The sequence below is a fragment of the Engraulis encrasicolus genome, chromosome 10 (assembly GCF_034702125.1).
Source record: "Engraulis encrasicolus isolate BLACKSEA-1 chromosome 10, IST_EnEncr_1.0, whole genome shotgun sequence".
Taxonomy (NCBI): domain Eukaryota; kingdom Metazoa; phylum Chordata; class Actinopteri; order Clupeiformes; family Engraulidae; genus Engraulis; species Engraulis encrasicolus.
In genome coordinates, this window is record NC_085866.1 from 13,975,564 (window position 1) to 14,001,485 (window position 25,922).

At 44.0% G+C, this 25,922-nt stretch overlaps 1 protein-coding gene across 2 annotated transcripts in view; it reads right to left on the minus strand.

Annotated features, from left to right (window-relative positions):
- Positions 1 to 20,438, minus strand: part of adcy6a (adenylate cyclase 6a) — a 115,928-nt gene extending 95,490 nt beyond the window's left edge. For both annotated transcript variants that reach the window (XM_063208108.1, XM_063208107.1), the window contains exons 1-3: positions 20,230 to 20,438; positions 6,067 to 6,316; positions 3,260 to 4,265 (exon numbers count right to left, since the gene is read on the minus strand). In XM_063208108.1, the coding sequence (XP_063064178.1) occupies positions 3,260 to 4,264 (1,005 nt within the window). In that variant the 5' untranslated portion in view covers position 4,265; positions 6,067 to 6,316; positions 20,230 to 20,438. The remainder of the gene's footprint in view (positions 1 to 3,259; positions 4,266 to 6,066; positions 6,317 to 20,229) is intronic.
- Positions 20,439 to 25,922: the final 5,484 nt, after the last annotated feature.

Here is a 25,922-nt window from a genome sequence, read left to right on the forward strand (position 1 = left end):
GTTGGGTAATTTTTTAAAATCTATGTAAAAACATAGCTGATCGAATGCTCAACAACCTATTTATGAGTGTAATATAGATCATTATTCATTTTTGATGTGTAATTTGAATATATGGGTCCATTACTACAATTGGACCATTTCTCCATTCACTTCAATGCATTACATTTTCAAAATTGCAAGTAAAACCTGTTTCTTAAGGCATTATCTTTGTCTTGAAGTAAAACAACTTGTGTGTTTTGTTAAACGATCGTCGTGGTATGCTTTGTAAGTTTCCCTATGGAGCAAATGCATTGATGGCTGACTTCCTGCCACCGCCGGATGGTGCTTATATGTTTCATCAGTTTTAGCACGATCTCTCTGCAACACGGTGTAAAAATATAAACTCTTCCTTGATTAATTGCACAAAGCAAGTTTTCAAATTAAAGGATGTAGAGTTATATTTCGGAAATTTGTACACAAACCTTTTGCAATTTGACGATATCTCAGCGTCGGTCAGGGAAACCGCTTCTACTCCACTTTTGCATTTTTCGCCGAGCTGTGATCAACTTGTTGTTAGCCACTGCTCTCTTGTGGCGGTTTCCGTGTACTGCAGGACGTTTGGAAATGACACGCAGGATGTTTTTGAGATGGATTTTTTTTGTGTCAGCGTGGAGAGGGCTTTGAATTTGATGCATCATAAATGATGCATCCGGCGCGATAGGGTTAAGGACAATAAATTAGTTAATGTTAATGCGGAAAAGGTTTCCTACGAATTTCTGGTGGAATCGACTTGCATTTAGTTATATTACATTGAACGGTCATGTAGGGCTGCACGATTATCGAAAAAATGATAATCACGATTATTTGGATCAAAATCAACGATTATTGAAGAACAATAAACGACAACAATAAATCACAAAATGATGTTTCGGATTGAATTATATAAGGGATGAACAAAATTAAACTGAATTGTAATAATTAGATTGAAGACAATAGCGTGAAACTTTTTTAGTGTGAAACTTTTGGCCAGAAAAAACTGCAAGTCAGCATGTTCTGGCTTCAAGGACGGTCGAAGGCAGGTCACTATTGCCACAATTAAATCCCAATTAAAGTCTCAACTTCAATATCACGATTATATCACGATTTTTGATTAATTTCGATTAATTGTGCAGCCCTATTGTCATGGGATTCCGAGTACATGAAATAGTCTGTTGCAGAAAAAGACAAAGCCTCAGCAAAGACTGTATAATTGTTTACAAAATTTCAGTGCCCATGGTTAACCTAACTGGTTCGGGGGTGTGGATTTCTGCTCAATCTCAATATACTATGTGCATGACTTCGCTGGAATTTTGGAGGACACTGAAGGAAGGACGGGAAGTTGACCACATTATTTTTCGCTAAATGCACATAAAATGAACTATTGTGTGTGCATTCAGCGACTACAGATTTAGCAGTTTTCGACTTATGGTGTTCTGATAATTCATGCATAATTTCCAAAATCCCAGCATCCCAGATAAGAAACTTACCAATAGCAACTTTACGTAATAGCCAATACACAGAATTGGGTAATATCACACATGCATCATGAATTATGAGTGTGGAACGAGCAATAATCCATCCTCATAACCAGTTTAGTTTTTAAGGCATCATAAATGTAAGCCTCAGCCGCAGAAATGTACACTAAGCATCACACACAGAAAGCCATCGGACTCCCTGAGCCAGTGCTAACTCCTAGTGGTGCTACATGTGCATGGTCTGACAGTAAGTGCTCACGTTAATTCATTATAAAAAATGACCCCTTGTCTAGATTGTTGTACTGTAACTTATCATTTATCACCCAAACAAAGCCCAGCTCAACAGTTGCACAGAGTTATGTTTCAGTGAAGTTACTACAGCCAACATTGCGTGTCCAGACATGAATCACGTTTTATCTTAATTGTTGGTTTAACATTAACCAAACAGAGACCTCTGAACACGACAGTTGTCACACAATAAAAAAACTGATGTCATGCTTTGTGATGATGCAGTCACTGAGCGACTGATGATCCCATTTGTTTATTTAGAATCCGTTATCTAATGCAATGTCTATGGCAGACTTTAACCCACTCCCATTGTAAATCTACAATTAGTTTTACATTATTTTAGTTGGCTTCTTTTCATTTTTGTCTTCAACTGCTGGCTGTCAGCTGTATAGAGGCTGACATGATCCCATGGTTTCCCCTACACCTCTGCAAGTCAAACATCATCCATCCAGCTGTGGGATTTTGTCTCCTCTTAATTTTTATAGTTTAAAATGAACTTAAAGGGACGCTGTGCAGGAAATGGTCAAAAAAGATACTGCAACTATGCTGCTCATTGAAACTGGGCTCCCTATTGCCAAATTTGATCTTTACATGAAAGTTTACTGAGTAATAAACAAATATTTTCTAGTATGGTCCAAGTACAGTCATTTTTGCAGCTAAAAATGGCTATTTTTGGAAATTCAAAATTGCGGACCATGGAGAAGATCCCCCTTTTCATGTATGAAAAGTGCAATTTTTCCAGTCATAATGAATACTTAGAATTTGATGCATTATGATGCAGTATTAATGAAAAAGGTAACGTTAGTGAATGGGCAGCATGAATTCTGGAAATAAACAACTAAAAATCTCACACAGTGTCCCTTTAAGAACTGTACTGATGACGTGATTTGGAATTCTACATGCATTCCCTCAATGTCTATATCCAAACTCTCCATTAAGTGTGTGGTGTGATATTTTTGTGACAGGCAGGGAAGGAAAAGGGAGAGAAAGATCTATGTTTGAGTGTGTAGTGGTGCAGTTGTGGGTAAAATCATGTTTTAAATCCAATGGAGGCTAGCCTGATGGGAGAGATGAGAGGAAACCAGGAGAGGAGAGAAGAGATGAAAAGAGAAGATGAGGTAAACAGGTGAGGAGAGGGAAAGGTGAAGTGGGAAAACGTAATGAGATTCATGGGCGAAAAAGAGAGAGAGAGAAAGAGAGAGAGAGAGAGAGAGAGAGAGAGAGAGAGAGAGAGAGAGAGAGAGAGAGAGAGAGAGCGAGAGAGAGAGTTAGATTGTGTGTGTGTGTGTGTGTGTGTGTGTGTGTGTGTGTGTGTGTGTGTGTGTGTGTGTGTGTGTGGTGTGTGTGAGAGAGAGAGAGAGAGAGAGAGAGAGAGAGAGAGAGAGAGAGAGAGAGAGAGAGAGAGAGAGAGAGAGAGAGAGAGAGAGAGAGAGAGAGAGAGGAAAAAAAGAAGTAAAGAATAATAAAAAAATCCTGACCTGTTTCCAGAGGAAGGCGTCCTGCAGGTTGATCCTCCAGGTGACGGCGAGGTGTATGCAGGAGAGCAGCCCCCCGCTGATGACGGCCGCCCTCATCCGCACGGGCAGCAGCGTGTAGATGATGTAGATGAAGAAGACCGACCACCAGATGCCCTCCGAGGCACTGGGGGGCGCCACCATCAGCACGCCCAGCGCCTGCACCAGCAGCAGCACGGCGATCACCAGGTAGCTGACCATCCACATGTAGTCCTGGTGGAAGCCGTTGCGGTTGCAGACCACCATGAGGGCCAGGAACAGGCCCATGGCCACCGAGAGCAGCGCTGCGTAGGCCGGGTGCGGCGGCGCGTGTACGCAATGGAACGCCAGCATGACGCCACACACCAGCACCAACACGCCCATCAGCATGGTGAGCGAGCTCTGGTTCAGCCGGAAGAAGTAGCGCTGGTACAGCCGCTCCAGCTTGCGCGACGTGAACTTCTTGGACTGGAAGACGCGCAGCACGCGCTGCCAGCAGTCGGCCGCCGTTAGCACGCCCGCGTTGTCGTCCTCGTCCTCCTCCCCTCCGCTGGCGTCTCCGCTGCCGCCGCCGCCGCCACCACCACCTCCCTTGTGCGCCGCGTCCCCGTCCTTGAAGTCCAGGTTGACTGATTTGAGCCCCACGCCCTCCCCCGACCCGCCGCCGGCTCCGCTGCGGATGCCGTAGTGGTCTTCCTGCCAGCCGCAGCGCGCGCCGAACTGGCTGTTCCCGCCGACCGGGACAGGACCCCCTCCCAGACCACCACCACCACCACCACCTACTAAATCACCCCCCGCGCCTCGCTGGGGTAGGGGCGTCGGAGCCTGCACGGGGGGCTCCATGGCCTCAGCGTCCCTCAGGCAGCTCATGTAGCGCGGGTTGCAGAGGGAAGAGGTGCCCTTGCGCTTGGACTTCTTGCCATTGCGCTCGCCCCACGGGGTCTTGCGGTCGTCCACTCTGGCCACTAGGAAGCCGTTGAGCCAGGACATTCTGGAGGTGGGGGGTGGGAGGAGGTAAAGCGGGGGGGGGGGGGGGGGGGGGGTTTGCAAATTGAAGAACTCAAGAACTCAACTATTAACCAATTTGCTTGAAACAATATTATTCTGAAATGCTATCTCATATGCATTCCTTTCCTAATCATTTCAATCAATCCTAACCATTTTTTTTAAAAATGCCACCACAATGCTATCTTAAAATCAAATCTTAAAAAAATATTCATGAAAATCAATTGACATGTAGGTTTCCATAGTGTGGCTCATGAGAACAGAAAGAGACATGCAGTACTTTATATGGAGTACCAAGCATTTTAACTGCAAATACCTAACAGTAACCCTTTCAGAGCCCAGAGCCTACGCAGAATGTGCAGTAAGTTAGTGTTTTGCTGTTCCGAATTCAGTCAGTTCTCTAGCTGCTGTCAACAGCCGCGTCGCACGGCAATGGCGTCACGGTCGCCGTCACTTGGTTTAAAAATTAGAAAAGGGAAAACGGCATGTTTTGACGGAGATTATTTGCCTACATGTTATGAGTGGTGGCATACCATAAAGAATAAATTATGAACAGTTTAGTTTGTGCCTTCAACTCGTTGCCCAAAGGAAGACGTTACTTGGATATGACAAAACCGAATATCTTCGGGAGGGCTCCAAATGACACAAAACTACCATGGGTCACTAGAACATGATGTAATAATGTGAAATCAAGGGCCCAATGTCAAAAAACTGCGTTCTCCTTTAATGTGTTTTCCACAAGGTTACACAAGGCATTTAAAACATGTAACCCTGGCTACGACATTGCTATCAGATCAGCTCAAACTAAGGACACTGTTGTTCCTGATGGGTTGATACATACGTGCAAAAAAGAAGACAAAAATAATGGTCAAGTCCATGATAAAGAATAAGCACACTTATACAACCATTGTATGGCTAACTAGAGCAGATGGCGAGTAGATAGCTTGTAGTATGCAAAAATACAATGATTTGTCACGATAACGATTACGATTACAGTAGAAGTTATTTTGTCACAGTTACAGTATATCATGTTTTCAGTTACATAGCAACTAACCCAAGATTGCAGCCAATACAATTTCGATCTCATCTGCAGTTGTTTACTAAGTGTGTGTGTGTGTGTGTGTGTGTGTGTGTGTGTGTGTGTGTGTGTGTGTGTGTGTGTGTGTGTGTGTGTGTGTGTGTGTGTGTGTGTGTGTGTGTGTGGTGTCTGGAAAATGTGTCAGGTACACCAGTGTGAGTGCAGTGCAAGTAGCTAGCAGAGGCAGTGGTGTAGTCTATGTAGAACGTAAAAAAGTAGACAACACCAAAGGTGAGTGATGCACCTGAGGTGAGAGACAGCTGAGTGTGTAAAGGCAAGATGTGTTATCCACACCTGTACAAGAACATGTAGGCGAGCAGATGCCTTACACTCTCAGAAATAAAGGTACAGAACTCGTCGCTGTGGCAGTACCACAGTACCCTCAAGGGGAGTACCATTACGTTGCTTAATTGGCACCCCAAAAAAAGAAGTTTGTTCAGTTTCTTGCAATGTCAACCAATGTGCATCTGTTACCTCTCTTTTGAGGTACCATACCAAGCGACGCAATGGTACTCCCCTTGAGGGTACTGCCACAGCGACGAGTTCTGTACCTTTATTTCTGAGAGTGTAGAAATATGTGACTAAGACCAAGTAGAAAGCATTTGCATTTGAAATACCTGACTAAGACCAAGCAGGGTAGGCATTTCTGCATTTTGAGATACCCGAGTAAGATGTACGTAAGGACGCAGGTGCGTTGGACATACTGTACCTGTTTGGGTTCTGGTACTTGTCCCAGCCCTGCTGACTACAGCTGGACCACTCATTTATCTCAATGGGCGAGAAGAATCAGAAAAACAACGTGGAGAGAGGAGGGGAGACGTGTCCCAAGGGGGAGTGAGTTGAGTGGGTGAGGATCCGGATCCGGGGCCAGTGGTTCTGGAGATGAGGATGTGTCGGGTTGGGCCAACAAGAAGAACCAGAGTGGGACGATTGCAGATCTGTCACCAGACCAAGAATACCTGTAAAGGGAATTCAGAAAAGTGTTACATGGTGGGCAACATGGAATTCATACTTATTCATACTACAGTAGGGCTGTAACGATTCACTCAACTCACGATTCGGTTTGTATCACGATTCATGACCTACGGTTCGATACACCCCATAATTTTAAACTTTATGAATAAAAACTATGATAGTTTTTAGGTAGAATAGGTTACAAGAGGCTACTAATAATTGAAGGAGTTCAGATGCAAAACCCCCCAAGTGCTTTTTCAGAAAAGAATCTTTTATAGAAAAGATTAATTTTAATTTAATTTAATACAACGCTATCAAAATTGCATATTTTTTCATTTTATTTATGTAATATAACTATTTATATGTATTATCAAGTACATAAATGTAAACCAAACCAACAACAGGGTTCTCTAAAAATATATAAGTGCAGGTCTTCAGAAATGGAGTTAGGGGGTTTTGCATCTGAACTCTTCAATTGTAAAAAAGTTTCTTTATAATAATAATGATGCTTGGGAGCACTATCACTGCATATAATGTGGTTGTTTTCTGAGCTGATGGGTATCAAAACGTTAAAATGGTGTATCACGATACTGCCTCCTTGTATCGCGGTACAGTATTGTGACTCTGTGTATCACAATTTCTCGCTTCGATACAATATTGCTACAGTCCTACTTTACAGCTACATCATGTCAAAACATTGTCAAAAGCTCCTCTCAGGTCATCCTGCTTGATGCAGACCAGTGATTCTCAAAGTGTGGTCCACCAGTGTATGGGACCACTGGTGGTCCGCGACAGAGCTCAGGTGGTCCACGAGGGGATTAACAGTAGGCTATATTTGTAACCTTGTAAACAGAGCTGAAGTCACATTTTCACCACAAATAAGACTTAAACGTGTAAGCTTGAAATGTGAATAAAAAGTAGGTGATCTGCATAGAAATTAGCCGTGTCAAATTAGCACCCGTCAACTGTCAATTCAGTTGACAGGTGGTCCCTGAACATTTTTAGGGGGACAAGGTGGTCCCGGTCTCCCGACTGAAAAAAATTTGAGAAACGCTGATGTAGACGATTTACTGTAGGTGGGCTAACACCTCATTTCAGTTTGGTTGAATCTTGTAATTTGTGCACTTGTATCTTGCAAAAAGTAAAAATATATATATATATTTGACCACAAATACTAAGTATACAGACAGACAGACAATGGCATCAAGTCTCATTATAAAAATGGACTCAGGATTGCAGTCCAATCAACCTGAAGGATTTCGCTATCCATCCCTGAACACATCCGCATGCACGCTTGACCAAACAATTGATGTAAGCTTGTGTTCTAACTGGAGGGATTTTTCTTTGCTTTCTTGCTGAGGGAAACAAGACACCCGTCTAACACAGCTGAGATCATTCAGGTTTGACAGGCAACAGGATACTCTTTGTTTGATTACAGGCACGGCCGCCGAGGCCGTTTTTACAACCTGCAGTCTTTACAAGCTGACTTCTACTACTAGTAGAGCGGCTACAAGGCCAATTTGGCTTGAATCGTGCAAATTATGATACAAGCATGAAACTTGGCAGGTATGTGCTTAAGATCAATACGATCAAATCTGCCTGATTGGCCACTTGAAATAGTGGCCATTTTCCAAGATGGCCGCCAAAAAGGGCTCCAGAAATGGATTTATTGCATAGAATTGACCTAGAAATGTATGATAAAAGCATGAAAATCAATATGTATGTGTTTAAGACATATACAATCAAATCTACCTGATTGGCCACTTGAAATGGCGGCCATTTTCCAAGATGGCTGCCAAAAAAGACCCCAGAAATGGATTTATTGCATAGAATTGACCTAGAAAATGATGATACAAGCATGAAATTCAACATGTATGTGCTTAAGACCAATATGATCAAATCTACCTGATTGGCCACTTGAAATGGCGGCCATTTTCCAAGATGGCTGCCAAAAAGACACCAGAAATTGATTTATTGCATAGAATTGACCTAGAAAATTATGATACAAGCATGAAATTCAACATGTATGTGCTCAAGACCAATACGATCAAATCTACCAGATTGGCCACTTGAAATGGTGGCCATTTTCCAAGATGGCCGCCAAAAGGACCCCAGACATTGATTTATTGCATAGAATTGACCTAGCAAATTATGATACAAGCATGAAATTCAACATGTATGTGCTTAAGACCAGTGCAATCAAATTTACCCAATTACTCACTTGAAATGGCGGCCATTTTCTAAGATGGCTGCCAAAAAACTAAAAGACCCTAGAAAATGATTTATTGCACAGAATTGTCCAAGCAATTTATGATGAAACTCGGCTTGTATGCGATTAAGACCAATAGGCCTACAATCAAGTCTACTTTATTTGCTACTTAAAATGCTGGCCATTTTCCAAGATGGCGGCCAAAAAGACCCTAGAAATTTGCAAATGTCATATGTGCATATTGCAAATTTGGTGGAAATAATTGTTCACTCTCCTTAAATATGTTAGCATGGATGATGAAGTGATACAGATATTAAAAATATTCTGCAATGACACATAAGCCACTCACAGTATGACACACAAATAGCATGGTGATGACATGCTAATGCCAGTTCTTAATTTAATATCAATGGAGGCAGTGCATCCCCCCCCAAACAAAAAAACACACACACACACCCCGAAGGTTATGAGATGCTAATAATACGATGACACTGCGGTAATAATATGTCAATTCGTGGTTCTTTCGATATTGCTGTTAAACAAAAGGTACACCAAAAACAAGCATTGTCATGAATTTAGTTTATTTGCTCTTGGACATTAACATGTTTGATTTAGCTATCACATAATGGCTTTGGCTTGTCAGCCTGGAACATTCAAAGATAAGAGCCTCCTCCCAGAGGCTGTGGAACATTCTGTGGAACGCAACTTCTCTAGTCAGTTGCGCCCTCTACCCGAGGGTGAGAAGGCTGATCGTGTCAAGACCACCTGGATCCTCGCCTCTCCTAATAGGACGCATTACACGTGTCTCCCTTGGGTCGGTCACCCCTTACTGTGTGTGTCTCATTCGCTCAGCAGGAGCGTGAGTGTCAATTGTGCTGCCTGGAGTGCTGTCCCTGGGTAGGGCGACCGTGGTTAGCTAGACCATACTTCTCCAATGAAGTATCTCAGGCCCCTGCTCGACCAGGATGCATGATCGAGGGGAAGTGTATCTTTGATGTCCCCCTTGGACTTCAGGAACCATAGTGTGTGCCCTCAAACGGGTATCTATCGGGGCTGGCTTGGCCAGCTTGCTGTGGTGGTGGTTGCTACTAGGTTCTCCGTCCGCAACTTGGACCTACGGCCCTGATAGAGAATGGTCTTTTCTGCCAGCACGGTTGCACCTGCGGATGTTGTGTACTGAACATGCTGGAAATTCCCCCTTGTGCCAAGGCCTGGTTTGCTATTGGGGAATACCACTTGGTATTGGGGGCCTCGCTACACCTCTGTGGGCTCCACCTGCACATCGGTTACACCCAGACGGGTGGTTTCCGTGCCCTGGGTTCCCTCCACTGCGTGCTCTCCGTGGTATTGGATGTCCGGACGCTGCCTTTGTGCGCCTGGTGCCTAGCCTCTCTTCTTCGGGTTCGGAACTAAGACCCTGGGCCCTTGGGCGGCTGTTGCGTCTCGGGCTGCGCGTTGGGTGAGCATGACGCTTATCACTGCTGATGGACGCTGCCTCTTCGCCTTCAACAGCTCTGGGCATCGGCAGGAGAATGGTCTGTGCCCCGGCCAAGCTTTTGTTTGCGCATTCTAGGTAAAGGCAACTCAATCGGGAGTTTTTCAATACCCATAGTGGGATGTCGAGTGTTTCGACAGAAAGAGAACTATAGGTTACAGAGGGTAACTCTGGTTCTCTGAGGGAGATGAACGAGACATCTCACTAGATTGCTACACTCACCCACAAGCTCAAAGGTTAGTTGCCTCAGATTGAAGCTCAGAGCCCAGCGCACCTGGGCTTTGTCCCCGAGGGGGCGGGATCCCCAGCTGTGCAGCTCATTGGCATGACGGCAAGATTGAAAGCAAGTTTTGGCAAATGGTCGTTACCCATAGTGAGATGTCTGGTTCATATGCCTCAGAGAGCCGGGGTTACCCTTGGTAGCCTATAGTTATGTGCCTTTTTGCTTGATTGTGTTTCCTTCTATGATGAAATCATTGGAAATTCACAGTGAATGTTAACATTGATTTGGGCCACATTTGCTAGATTAATTGCAATTAATGAAGTTCTAGTGTCTTCTTTGATGGCCATCTTTGAAAATGGCTACCATACATTCTCAAGTTGCAAATGAGTGGATTTGATTATAGGCCTATTGCTCTTAAGCACAAACACACAAAATTACATACTTGTATCATCATTTTTTTGCTCACCTTTGGGCTAAATTCAGCCTTTTTGTGGCCATATTATAAAATGGCTTCCATTTCAAGTGGCGAGTCAGGAAGATTTGATTGTATTGCTTTTTTTGCACATTCATGCCAAAATTGATGCTTGTATAATAACTTGCTTGATCAATCCTGTGCAACAAATCCATTTCTATGGTATTTTTTGACGGCCATCTTGGAAAATCGCCGTCATTTAAACTGGAAAATTACTTAGAATGTATTGTGTTGGTCTTAAGCACATAACTGCCAAATTTCTTGGTTGTGCTTGTATCATAATTTCCTTTCTCAATTCTGTGCAACAAATCCATTTTTAGATTTTTTCATGGTGGCCATTTTGGAAAATGGCCACCATTGCAAATGGCAAATCAGACAGATTTGATCGTATTGGTCTTAAGCACATACATGTTGAATTTCATGCTTGTATCATACTTTTGTAGGTCAATTTTATGCAATAAATCACTTTCTGGGGTCTTTTTTGGTGGCCATCTTGGAAAATGGCCACCATTTCAAGTGGCCAATCAGGTAGATTTGACCGTATTGGTCTTAAGCACATACATGTTGAATTTCATGCCTGTATCATCATTTTCTAGGTCAATTCTATGCAATAAATCTATTTCTGGGGTCCTTTTTGGCGGCCATCTTAGAAAATGGCCGCCATTTGAAGTGGCCAATCAGGTAGATTTGATTGTATTGGTCTTGAGCACATATATGTTGAATTTCATACTTGTATCATAATTTTCAAGGTCAATTACATGCAATAAATCAATTTCTGGTGTCTTTTTTGGCGGCCATCTTGGAAAATGGCCGCCATTTCAAGTGGCCAATCAGGTAGATCTGATCATATTGTTCTTGAGCACATATATGTTGAATTTCATGCTTGTATCATAATTTTCTAGGTCAATTCTATGCAATAAATCCATTTCTGGGGTCTTTTTTGGCGGACATCTTGGAAAATGGCCGCCATTTCAAGTGGCCAATCGGGTAGATTTGATCGTATGGGTCTTGAGCACATACTTGCCGAATTTCACACTTGTATCATAATTTGCACGATTTTTCCTGTAGCCGCTCTACTATACTGTGGCCTGATGGCCTAGGTGGGCCAAGCCGAACGGGGATCCACACACACACACACACATATACAGTAGTACACCCTAGGGATGCACCGATACCACTTTTTTTGAAAACCAATACAAGTATGAGTACATTATTAATGTGTGTACTTGCCGATACCGAGTACCGATACTGATAACTTTTGCCACCAACATACAATGAATTTTCCACCTGTGATATTTTTTATTGTCCATTTCCATGTAGATTTCAATGTTAGTAAATGTATGAGTTGGCACTTTTTTCCCATGCTGCTTTCAAGTCCACAGAACGTGACGAGATTTTGCATTGTTTCGTGTAATAGCAGTATTGTGCCTGGTATCGGCAAGTGTTTGACGAGTACAAGTACGAGTACGAGTATAATGAGCAGTATCTGTGCCGATACTCGATACCAGTATCAGTATCGGTGCATCCCTAATATACCCATACACATGTACACAAACGCATGCACATGTGTGTGTACGTACACACACACACAGACACATAGACACACATGCGCACACACACACACACACACACACACACACACACACACACACACACACACACACACACACACACACACACACACACACACACAGAATAGAAGAAGAACAACAAACAACAACACATGGCCTAACTGAAAGGAAGAACGGGCAATTCCCCGAGTGGTAAGAAACAAGGTTTCTCAGAAAAAGGACAAGATTTCAAAACCACAAGGCAAATAATATCAGATGCAGCTGTGTAAATGAGGATGAAATCCATTCCCAACACTTAAAAAGCATGCACATATATTTACTTGGACAATTAGGTTTGAGTGAGCCACAAAAGAGCTTTCGCACTTCTCTTCCTCGGATATCTCACTGTCTCCCTTCATTCAAAATGCATTCCAAAATAATCAATTATGATATTAAGCCTGTGGTAAAGCCTGTTTCCATTTTGGCAAGCTTTATAGCAAACACCCATATTTGGTGCCTGCATATTAACAATATAAGCAGGCACCACCAAGCAATGTGCCATTTTGATATTCAATTGTATGCACTCTGAAGAAGGTCTGACTGACCGAAACGTCAGCTTTCACATTAAAACCTTGACTGTAATTGTAGCAGTGTTGCCCTTCTTCTATAATTTTCAAGTGATTTCCATTGAGATAGCTGTAGCTGCAAACAAAGATTCAAGGTGTGCAGACCATCTCCTCCGTTCTACTTGATATTCAATTGTATGTCATCAATGTCCTTAGTAGCCTCTTCATGCACGCAGTACCTCCAGTGGCACGCTGTAATAGCCATTGAATAGTTAAGTACAATAGTATTACAATACTATGACATAACACAGGGCCTTTAGTAATGCACTATGACGACTCGGTCATTACCATTCTGGTAACAGCAAATTTGTAGCACTGTGTCTTAATGGGTTAAGACAGATCTGTGCGGCGCTTTCCAAAAGGACATAGCCTCTTATTGCAGATGGGGTCGCCGGTCTTAACGTAATCCTAACGTAATAGCACTTGGAGACACCCACAGGATATGAAGGGAAAATAGGAAAACTGCACTTCAAGTTGCTGCATGAACTTACGTTGAATATTCTCACCTAGACTACAAATTCTCCCAGAGAATTTGCAACCCCCAACGAATAGGCAAAGCCTAGTAGTTTGATTTAGAAGTCTTCTTAATATTGAGCATGCCTGCCCACTTAAAGCATTTTATGTGGACCTTGTAGCCTATTTATAAATGTTGCAGGAAAGGCGGCCATCCGGCAGCTTGCTCGTGCTCCAGTTTTAAGTTTGATTGTGTGCACGGTATTGTGTTCGCCAAAACTACGTTTTCAGAATGGTTTCACCAAACTGCTAAAACGCTTTGCAGGCCCAGTCTTAAAAAAAAGTAAAACATGACATCAACACATGCGTAGGATTTTGTATATGGGTTAGGTGCTTATGATGGCGCGCTCCACTTCACAGGAAAATACTGGCAACTGTCAGAACCACAGGTGTGGACAACTGCCCTTCATGCAACTTAAAGATGATCTTAGAAGCTGTGCACGGGTCTTCACATACGATGATGTTTGGGAAATAGGCACAGAATATCTAAGAACGTTCGTAGAATCAGTCAATCAATCGTATGCGGTGCACTTAACCCTAAGACCCATTGTCGTTATCAGGAAAGCCACCACTGGTTGATAATAATAGAACTACAAGAGGTCCAATGTTGGCTGCCCTCGACAAAACTCATGACTAGAAAGTTAACAACTTAAACTGAACTATAGACAATGCAGCAACTAGTGAAAACAATCTATAATTCAAAAGTCAGTTTGTCAATTTAATGTGTTATTCACCTGTTTTCATTTTTATTTATTATTGGCTTATCTCTCTTTTTTATATGGACATGTGTGTCTTCTTTGAATTGGACCTTGAGTCTGGGAATAAAAGTTAATGAATGAAATGATGCTGTGCATTTATACTAAAAACAAATATGGAATACATGCTCTCATTCCACCAAATGACTGTTTACCAGTCTGGGTTCAAGACATTTGGTTTGCATCTGTTTTGAAGCTTTCGTCCTAAACAAGATTCTACACAGCCTTTTCAATATGCAAAGGTGGGTAACACTATATCAGAGGTATATTCTGCTGCTCTTTACTAACTAATTTGATCGCAAAAGAATATTTACATAAACCAGTTGGACAACATTCACCGTACCTACCAAGACATGATCTCAGGTCAGACTCAGGGCACAGGCACAGGTCAAAATGTCTCTTATGGAAGCCTGGGCACTTCTGCTCTGCCACAGAGTGGTTACTCTCTTGTTGGTCAGAAAACGAGAAGACCACAAACTAACCACAGCCACACACAAAGTGTTTGCTTATCTCTGGGAACCACTACTGCATACTCAGGGGTGATAAGATCACTGTCAACCGAGCAACACCCAATTGACCATACATTGGTCATTTCCTTTACACAAGCGTGTACACAATGTGTGTTTGTGCTGTGTGTCTGCATTGGATACGAAATAAATAACCCTGCCAAAATTCCCAACGTGCGTGTAGTTAAACTGTACACACCCGCACCTCACTCTTGTGAGGCTCACTGTGGCAAATGTAAGATACCGGTATGAACTTTAAGGTAAACTCTAGGGTTGGATGATATTATGAAACCATGTGATTTAGATGATAACTGCTGAATATTGCGATGAAAATCACTATTGATATCTTCCAGGTATTTTGTTTATCATTAGAAGCTCAAGTTCAAGGGGGAAAAAAACAGATAGGCCAGTATGAGCTAATCTGATTGGCCACATAGTTTGATGAACTGAGGCCAGTATGAGCTAATCTGATTGGCCACATAGTTTGATGAACTGAAAACAAAACCATGGCTTATGCCAGCCAGTGTACCATGTATTGCAGTTGAGCCGCACATGCTCCAATGTGCCCAATGCCAATGCTAACATTACAATATTGCATTGCATTATTATTTTCAATATATTGTGCAGCCCTGCAGTGCTAGCTGAGCTAAATGTGGATGCCAAGCATTATGGAGGGTCCACTGAGGGTCTAAATTTGCTGACAGAAAGTGTCCTGAGTTTTCCATTGAAGAGCAGTGCCATCTCAGTGTTGCAACTGTACACTGTGCCTTACCCTGTTCTTGTTTAAATTGCTCCTTGTAAGTCGCTTTGAACAAAGGCGTCTGCTAAATACTAATGTAATGTAATGTAATCTCACTAAATTCATCTGTCTCTGACTGTCTCCACATGAACTTGGTAAGCCAGCCTACCTGGCATATGGTACCACCAGGGCTCTAAATTAATATATTTTTAGGGGCTTTTATGCCTTTATTCGATAGGACAGTCTGAGATGGCGACAGGAAGCGAGTGGGACAGAGAGATGGGGTGGGGAAATTACCCCGGCCAAACTCGAACCGTGGTCCCCATGGGCATGCAAGCCCAAATGTGGGGGGCTTAGCTTACTGCGCCACAGGTACCCAATATCTCCACAGCAATGGACATGCAGCAGGATTTTGTCCATGCTGAGTATGTACATGCCAAGGTACAGATATTTTTTCGAGTTTCAACCAAAGACTACGGCTTACTTGTGCACTGTCTAATTGTACACCGTTGTAGCGTCTTTGTGCAGATAGGCCTGCCGACGGGCCCTTTCACTCATTGCTGAAAAAACTCAAAACAACATTGCGATGACATTTCCAAGAGCCTTAGTTAACAGATTAAGACTCGGTCATTCCAATTTTGGGGACCATAAGTTCATAACATAGGCTCTGCGCAAAGGGGTTAAAAGAATCCTAACTTAACCTGAGACACAGCGTTATGAATTTGCTCTTACCAGAATGGTAATGACCAAGTCGTAGTGCTTTACCAAAGGCCCTGTGTTATATCATACTCTTGTAGTACTCTTGCAGTTAACTTTTCATTGACTTACCACTTGAGGTACGACTTGCATAAGAGGCTACACATTCAACCTATGCCAAAGGAAGATTGAGCCTTAAGAGTCAGAGTAATTAATATTTTGACAGCCACTAGTAATGCCACAACAGAAGTAAGGGAAAATAGACAAATGACAAAGAAGACAAATGCATAAAATGATACAACATATCAAGAATGCCAGCACATGTAAAACACGTGTAATCATCAGATTTATAACAAGCATGTTATAGTCAGCATAGAAAATGCATAATATATTAAGGTATCTAATCTATAAATGATGATAAAAAGTGAGCAGGTGTGAGTTACACCCATCTTTGGTTTAGATTATTGGTTATAGGGGCTGATGTCGTAGGTAACTTGCCTGAAATAGTGTACCCTTTCATAACTTTTTGGGCATTCTCATTCCTGAAAATTGCACTGAATGTATGTACAGTGCAGTAGCCTACAGCCTGTACATATTATAATCAACAAGACCCCTGGCTTGAGTAGACATTTTACAGTAAGAGCGTTGCGTGCGAGTGAGCATCAATTACTATATAAAAGTCGTCAGTCTTGCTCTGGCTCTGCGGGCCAGACCACATGAAATGGCTCAGCGGGCCACATGTGGCCCCCGGGCCGGGCCTGAGTTTGCCCACCTCTACACTAGGCATAGGCTAGGAAGAAGATGTAAAGGCTCTCTCAAACCCCCTCCTGGGATTTTTGCCCGCCACTGTCTGATAGTGTCTGTTCAAGGTCTTCTGTGGTGCACCCCAGCAAAAGATCCCAGCAGCATTGTGAAACAAGGTGTCCATTGTGGCATGGCTTTGCAAGCAAGCTCTTGACAAGAACCACCTCCTCACACTTGTGGAGCAGATGTACGTATATTACCAAATCCTATAGGGGCCAGCGAGGGTAGAGCAGCAGCACTTTCTCTTTAGAGAGCAGGGCTGGACTAGCCTCGCGATGCCATCCTCTGTATTCCACCCAAAAATTTTGGCTCCGCACCTCGTCTGGCAAAAGCCTCGAGCTCGGTTCTCTCAGTGTTTCGCCAATCAGCAAACAGTTGAGAGTGGTGACGTAGAACTCACCCGCGAGCTCCGTTACTGATTGGTTAAGGTAACTATATTCACACTTTCGTTTTGTTATTTGTATGCTTTTGCGACGCTATAACGTAACAGGCATGCTAATAAAGCACAATATGGGTTTTAATTTGAGTTTGGAACTTCAATTAATTTAAATGACAGAGTAAGATCCGACCATCTCCCATCGTCCACGGACACAGATTTCTCATGGCTTTTGCCAGACTGATTGACGGAGTCAACAGTCGGCTATTCGCCCAGGCTAGGGCTGGACTAGATAATACACAATTCGCCCCTGGTACACTACACATCCAGCCCATCATTCTGAAAATGAGGAGTGAAATATCTTCAGCACACAAAAACTGCTCGAGACATTGGCAGAAGTTGCTTGCACTCACCACACAAAGAATATATATAGTGTTTGTGCGATATGCCTTTCTGCATGATTCTGCATTACAAATAAAGTTAAATGTTACCACCACCACCTCATTTCATTGGGAAACTCCTCATTTCACTGGGAAACTCCAACTCCCATTTGCCATTGTGACACAGCACTCCACAGCACACAAGTGAACTCTGTGCACTGCACACAATGAAATTGCATTTATGCCTCACCCGTGCATGGGGGCAGGCCCCAATGGCACCCCAAGGGAGCAGTGCGGCGTGACGGTACCATTCTCAGGGTACCTCAGTCATGGAGGAGGATGGGGGAGAGTACTGGCGGGTCAGGAGTCGAACCGGCATCCTTTGGGCTACAAGTCTGACGCCCTAACCGCTTACCCATGACTGCCCACGCCCTAACCACTTACCCATGACTGACCAACGTACCTTGTACCTAAATGTACCTTGTGCAGATATTGCTCACTGCCCACATGAATCACAGCTAGACCATGAACTGTAAGCAATTTAACATCTTATGAAATGTTTTACAAGGGTTGTTGTGTTGCTGACAGATACAGTAGTTGGGTGTTATAACAACCTGGTTTTCAACAACTGGGAGCCAGAATAATCCCTATTTCACACAATACGTTCTATACTTCTATCATTTTATCTCAGCCTGCCATTCGTGGTGCAGATGTACTCACAAATTTGGCACACTGGCCAGCTTTAAGTTATCTGCCTGTGCTGAATGGCACACAGCAGGACTAACTGCAGTTCATCAGACACAAATGGAGACAAAACGACGGCCCTCCATATTTTTCTTCACATTAGACCAGGGGCAGCTGTTGAAGTAGGAAAGCGCATGGTGTTATTACAACAAAAATAGAATTTCCTTGAGATGGCTATCTCGCGCCAGTTCCCAGAAAGTATCCGCTCGTGCTGTTGTGGTTCTGCATGTTCTCAGCGAGACTATGGAGCCAAATTAAGGGGAAGGCGCTGACTACACGCAGCAGGCGGACAAAAAAACATTGACTGGCCACACTATCTTGAATGAATCGCAAGGTCAACGCTGTCAGTTGTTCATGTTCACAACCCCTCTCGGAAAACTGACACTGTTGCAGAATTGTAGCGACTTACTGCAATAATAACCTTCACGTGTTTCATTACAACCATCGTTGCTACGTGACTTTGGTATCCTCGCTAGCGGCTCTACCATGCCGTGCTCCTTTGGGACATTTGCGCGACATTTCGACCGGACAGTTATGTAATGCAAATAGTGCATATTTGAAGCATCCAAATTTCCCCATTATTAATGATACGCGACTGGTATGGTAGTCTGTGCCAGTCTTACAAGGAGAGTGCCGTGTTCTTTCAAATGGCAGATCTGTCACAATTAAGACGCTGCAGCATTTTCGATTAAAAATGCATTTGTCGAGCATCGTGGCATTACACGATTCCATATCTTTATCGATAAAAATGATCTAATCTGCGATGAAATCTACCATTTCGTGCACAGGCCGTGAGAGGGCTATCGCATCGCCCGCACTTGCACACTTGGGTTACATAACAGTGTCTGTTCAGTATGTGTGTGTGTGAGTGTGTGACTACCATATTATGGTTCACAGCAGTGACCATTTCGATGCTGTTACAGTAACCGTGCGCGGTTACTTGTACAACGCAGCATGTCACACCCGACAGTCAAAAATGCATGTCTTGTCCTTTACTGGGGCAAATGCAGAAGGAATAGAATTCATCCATACACCGGGCCTACATAAAATGGTGCGGTTTCGTATTCTGAAGCTGAATATTTCCAGAATTGGAACGAAGCGCTATCTCTATCTATTGCGCGCATTCCTACGCATCAGTCATTGCCTCTCTATAGGTTGCAACACTTTATCAAACATGGCTAGCTGCCTATCTACAAAACCAACCAGCGCTGGACTAGTTCTTTTTTGTCAGGCGACAGTCTTAGCCTACATTTTCCCTTTCTATTCGACTGTGAACCATATGGCACAGTCTATTTCTCTGTTCGGTTTTGACAGCCTTACCCAGGGACTGTTCGACCTTTGCATTACGGCTACAGAAGCAAAAACAGCAACAGCAATGACCGTGCTAACGGGAGTCATTTGGCTGCCTTAACATGAAACCCTGGAAATTGACCGCACTGCGAATCAACATAGCATCTGACATTGATGTACACCCAACACATCACTGTCGATTTCCTGTCAAAATGAATGTTAACAAGGATAACCCACTGAAATCATCTGCTGAATCTCACTGCCACGGAGCTAGCGCTGCAATAGACCAAGATAAGGTTGGACGCAACACTAGACCCTCAACAGGCACAGACTTCTAATGTACCATGACATGCCATCTGATTACCCAAACCTTCAGCTACTACGAGCGGGTTGAACACCGCCTTCCAAGCAGCACAACTCCCATAGGAATGCGATAAACAAACATTTTGACGCGGCTTGACTATCCGCAACGGCATGACTACAAGCCTACATAAAACATGCACATAAGGACGCTTCACCCTGAGAAGAAAACTGACTCACCATTTGCATCCCTCTCCTCCTTCACCACAAATTCGCTGTCGATAGAACCCGACCAAGTGATGAATACTAGCGAAGCCCCCTCGGTGTAGTCGCCGTGGTTAAGCGGCGTTTTGCTTCTTCGAGCACCGAGGACGAGGGGAAGGAGACGGAGGGCCACAAATGTAAGATACCGCTCTCCCGTCGTCTTCTCCCTGCCTCTCCCCCTCCACAGCAGCGCCGCACACACGCGCGCTCACACACATACACGCAGACAGCAGGCTATCACTCTTTTGAGAATATAGCACTCCCCCTAGAGGCGGTGCCCGCATTACTGTACATTTTGCTTTAGAAATTAGGTCTGCTTTCCTGTAGACTGAACAACAAAATAATTTGATTTAATACAAAAAAACGAACTGTAAAGTTACATAGTAGCAGCATCTTTCCAAGTCATTGCGTAATTGTTCTTTTCCCCCTAATAAAATCCAACATGGACCTAGGTATTTGCAATAGCCAGTTGTAGTTATTCTAGTATGTTGAAGGCCTGTGTGTGTGTGTGTGTGTGTGTGTGTGTGTGTGTGTGTGTGTGTGTGTGTGTGTGTGTGTGTGTGTGTGTGTGTGTGTGTGTGTGTGTGTGTGTGTGTGTGTGTGTGTGTGTGTGTTGGTGGAGGGGTGGGGGTTGTCTCATTGTCCACTTTGCATCAAGGCCACAGACAGCAGCTATGGGACTAACTATAACCCTGTTACTCTGAAAGAGAATAACAGGAAAGTGTGTGTGTGTGTGTGTGTGTGTGTGTGTGTGTGTGTGTGTGTGTGTGTGTGTGTGTGTGTGTGTGTGTGTGTGTGTGTGTGTGTGTGTGTGTGTGTGTGTGTGTGTGAATGCTGTGTATGTGCATGCGCACCTGTGTGTGTGTGTGTGTGTGTGTGTGCGTGCGTGCGTGCGCACGCGTGCGTGCGTGCGAGCGAGCGCGTGCTCGCGTGTGTGGGCTCGTGCGTGCATGTGCGTGTCTTTGTGTGTGTGGTTATTTATGTTCATTATGTGAGAGTTACATACTATGCCTATATATGTAAAATCTATAACAAAGAGATTTCCTGTGCCGATAAAGATCGATTCAAAAGTCGGGAGCGAGAAAGAATGGCAGGCAATTAGTCTCAGGAAGCGTAAGTTCCACATGAACCCCTCAGTGCCCTATATACATCCCTTATTTGGGGTTACCATCTGAGGGAAAGCTCTTCATCTTTCGCCCTGCTACACGACCGCCGCGTCGCTCAAACATAAACCCATACAAAACAAATACCTGGTGTTAACCAGTGGCGGAACAATTGCAAACAGGGTCTGCAAACAGGGCCTGCCATGGTCACAATAAGGCCCCCAACAGCAATACAGGAGGGCCCCTGGGCCCCGGGGCAAATGCCCTGCTTGCCCCTCCTATAGCTCCACCCCTGGTGTTAACCTCGTTCTCACAGACCACATCCTCTAACCCAGTGGTTCTTAACCTGGGGTGCGGGCACCCCCTGGGGGTGCGCCAGACATCGCAGGGGGTGTGCAGAGTATTGTTTTTGTTGAGGTTGTGACAAAAAGTCTGCTTGGGGAAAATAATAATTAGACCGAATCAAAACCATTTAAACCAATTTCAAGTAGAATGTAACCCCTATTTCAAGGCATTGATAAATGTCTCAATCAAGAATCATTGTAAGTAGTGTGTATACACATGTAGATGTTTGGTTAGGGGTGCTTTGAGAAAAAAAGGTTAAGAACCACTGCTCTAACCCAATGTCTCCCAACCTTTTTTGTCCTGCGTACCCCCTTGGCAATTTTGTCATATGATGAGTACCCCTTCACTCATGCTCTATATTTGTTCCTATATCCCAATGTGACTACATGTCATACATTTCTTATTATTACATTTCTCCAAGTACCCCCTGAGGTGTGCTCGCGTACCCCTAGTGGTACACGTACCCCTGGTTGGGAAACACTGCTCTAACCACTCAGGTGAAGAGAATAAATATTGGGAGTGTTTGTTTGACAATAACCTTTGCTTAACCCTTATTCTTTCGCTTCTGGCTTTTTGTCTTCCTCTTCTCATTGCACTTGACCTGCCATTGATTTGTGGTGCGCCATGCACTTCACGAGGAGCAGACGGAGCCGAGTTTACTCTGGGGCGTTACAACTTTCCCCTCGCCCCCTTCTGTATGTAAACACTCATGGCCGTTGCTATAAAAGTCTACTGGTTACAGTGCTGTCTAAACCGAACGACGGCATGCTATATACTAGCCTGGCTCTCGCGCAGCCTCTTAGTGCTTCGTGCGTCTTCGTTACACTATATCCATCTGCGTGAGAACCAGGTTAGCTCTATACAGGGCCGCTGACAGCTTTCGCTGGGCCCATTTCAAAGTCATCTGACAGGGGCCCCTACCTACCCAATACATACAATGTAAGGGGGACCCAATTATGGGCCCCCTATCTCCCTGGGCCCTGGGACAACATACCCCCTTGTCCCCTGCTGTTGACGGGCCTGGCTATATATTACATGACACTGTAGCGATACACACTATAGCATGCACGTTTGTTTAAATGGAGACATGGATGGACATGTTGTATTGTGACATGATACACACAACACAGTAAGTCTTGCAGTGCTAATTCAACCTCCAGAGGACCACACTAGTGTTCATTTGACTCTCTAAGTGTTGGATTGACTCTGAAAAACGTACTATGTAGCTCTAAGCAACATGCACCTATACAGTATGTTACTATGTTTTAATGGAGATGGAGGATACTATGGCAACCAATTACTGTCCCAGATAGCGTGTATTGATTCAATCTTATAACACTCATAAAAGTGTCAGCCGGGGTGCCACTGTAAATCTGTGGAGCGCCAAAGCAGACAAAACAGACCCGCAGAAAGGAACTGACCGGCACTTATACCAATATGATCAAATATTTGCTTCACACCTCATCCTGACACAAGTCTCTGTCATCTGCTAAATGGGCATGGTCTTGTATGTTTGGATTTCACACAGGACTCAAACTTGGTTCACAATACAAGAAAAAAAAAAAAAAACAGGCTTTTGGAGCAAGCGTGCCCAGACTGTTTGTATCATCAGGGAAGCCGACAAGGGGGGACAAAATGGGTCACTTGTACCGGGCCCAGGGAGAGAAGGGGGCGGGGGGGGGGGGGGCAGAATTGGCTTCTCATTACATTGTATGTATTAGGTTTGGGGCCCCATCATGTGTCTTTGTCCCAGGCCCAGCCAAAGCTGTCAGCGGCCCTGTGTATCATCTACAAGTGGAATGATGGGAGGAAATGGTTGCTTGAGTGAAAACAAAATTGTAAACGAGCGCGTAATTGTCGGGTAGACTTAACCACTGACACAGATGGACGGCACATGGTGGGCCGTGCATGAGAAACGATCTTCCCGAAAATGATCTCCTAAATAGAGCCGATCTCGTCCAAATATTCCAGATTGTGGAACACACCCACTTTTTAAATAACAGATGATCCTCTGAAACCAAGGCCTGCTCTCCCAAAGCCAAACAGCAGAATAAATACACTCACACACACGCATGCACACAACCACACACACGCATGCACGCACAGGCACACGCACACACACACACACACACACACACACACACACACACACACACACACACACACACACACACACACACACACACACACACACACACACACACACACACACACAACCACACACATGCATGCACGTACATGCACGCACACACACACACACACACACACACACACACACACACACACACACACACACACACACACACACACACACACACACACACACACACACACACACACACACACACACACACACGTACACATACACAGATAATGGTCTTCTTGCTTTGTTTAGTTTATTTATGCTAAATCGAATCCACTTGGCGTACTCTTGCCGGAGAGGTGCAGTACAGATTGTGATGTGTTTGGACACTGATGTTCTTCATCATAAGAGGCCCAGTGATGGCAGCCAGTGTGGAGCTGTGGCTCAGCCAAGTGAAAACATGAAAGAAGTAAAGTAAATATATCCTCTGTTTGTCTTGTAGTCAGCTGACAAATGGATCTGTTCCATTAGCTACAGTACAGTACAGGTTTTTTTTTAGCCCTCGCCTCCTGTACTGGGGTGGATTTCTCAAAACCACAGTTGCTAACTACATGAGCTACTTTGCTGTTTTCAATGCATTTTCCCATTGGCAACTACCAAAGTTGCTAACAGGCTAACAACTTCTCTTTTGAGAAACTCACCCCTGTACTGTTGCCTTAAGGTAGGGCCAACTCCCTCCTCCAAGCCAAGGAAGTCCACACACTGTTTGCTCAGTCAGAACACATGCAACAGCAGCCACTAAGACAATTGTGTCAGATGAGGTCCACACAGATTGACACACGCATGCACGTATGCACACACACAAGCGTACAGTACACACTTTCAAAAAACAAAAAGGTCCTTGAAAAGGGCAAAAATATATTTAGATGTGGTTATGCACAGACCATAATAAATAAGAACAAAGAGACACTGTACACAAACAAAACTAAAATACTCACATAGGCCTACAAAGAGGAAATATAGTGTGTACATGCACGCACACACACACATGTCACACACACACACACACGCGCACACACACAACATATATACACACACACACACACACACACACACACACACACACACACACACACACACACACACACACACACAGAGAGAGAGAGAGAGAGAGAGGGAGAGAGAGAGAGAGAGAGAGAGAGAGAGAGAGAGAGAGAGAGAGAGAGAGAGAGAGAGAGAGAGAGAGAGAGAGCACCCAGATGTCATCATGCCTTCACTGTCCGTGGCTGTCAGGCCCAGTCTGTGTTCCAATCAGCTGATGTGAGCGTGTGTGTATGTGGCGAGGGAAGCTGACAGGGGGGGGGGACAAAGGGGTCAATTGTCCCGGGCCCAGGGAGACGAGGGGCCCAGAAATGGCTCCTCATTACATTGTATCTATTGAGTGGGGGGCCCTTTCAGATGACTTTGTCCTGGGCCCAGCCAAAGGTGTCAGCGGCCCTGTGTGTGGCGATTAGGCTGCCAGATCCACTCCCAGCAGAGTGAGTGACAGGTGGCCCGTCGCGACATGACTTCCCCCTCCTGGCAGGAGGTGCCCGTGGCCTTTCACACGTCACGGGGGATCCTCCACAAGTGGCGGCTGCTTGTCGCTGGCGTCGAAGACATGTACTGTTTAATAAACCTAGATTGGAGACAGACAGAGACGTCTTGCAAATGGACTATCTATTCTAGACATTGCCATGTCATAAAAGGATGAAGATGAGTCACACAGTAAAACGACTGCAGTTGTCATTAAACACGTAGAGAGGTGGTTTACTTAACATCTGGATTGCATTTGGTTGCAGAGTACTTTCTAAGGGTTGTTTTTTACTGTGCATTCATGACAGGCGATGCAGAGGTACTACTACTACTACTACCACTACTACTAGTACTACTACTACTACTACTACTACTACTACTACTAATAATAATAATAATAATAATAATAATTGTAATAATAATAATAATATAAGAGTGTGCCATTTTCATTTGAACCTATAGATTTTTGAGAGCGCATAAAACATATCCATAAGGCTAAATACTACTACTACTACTACTACTACTACTACTACTACTACTACTACTAATAATAATAATAATAA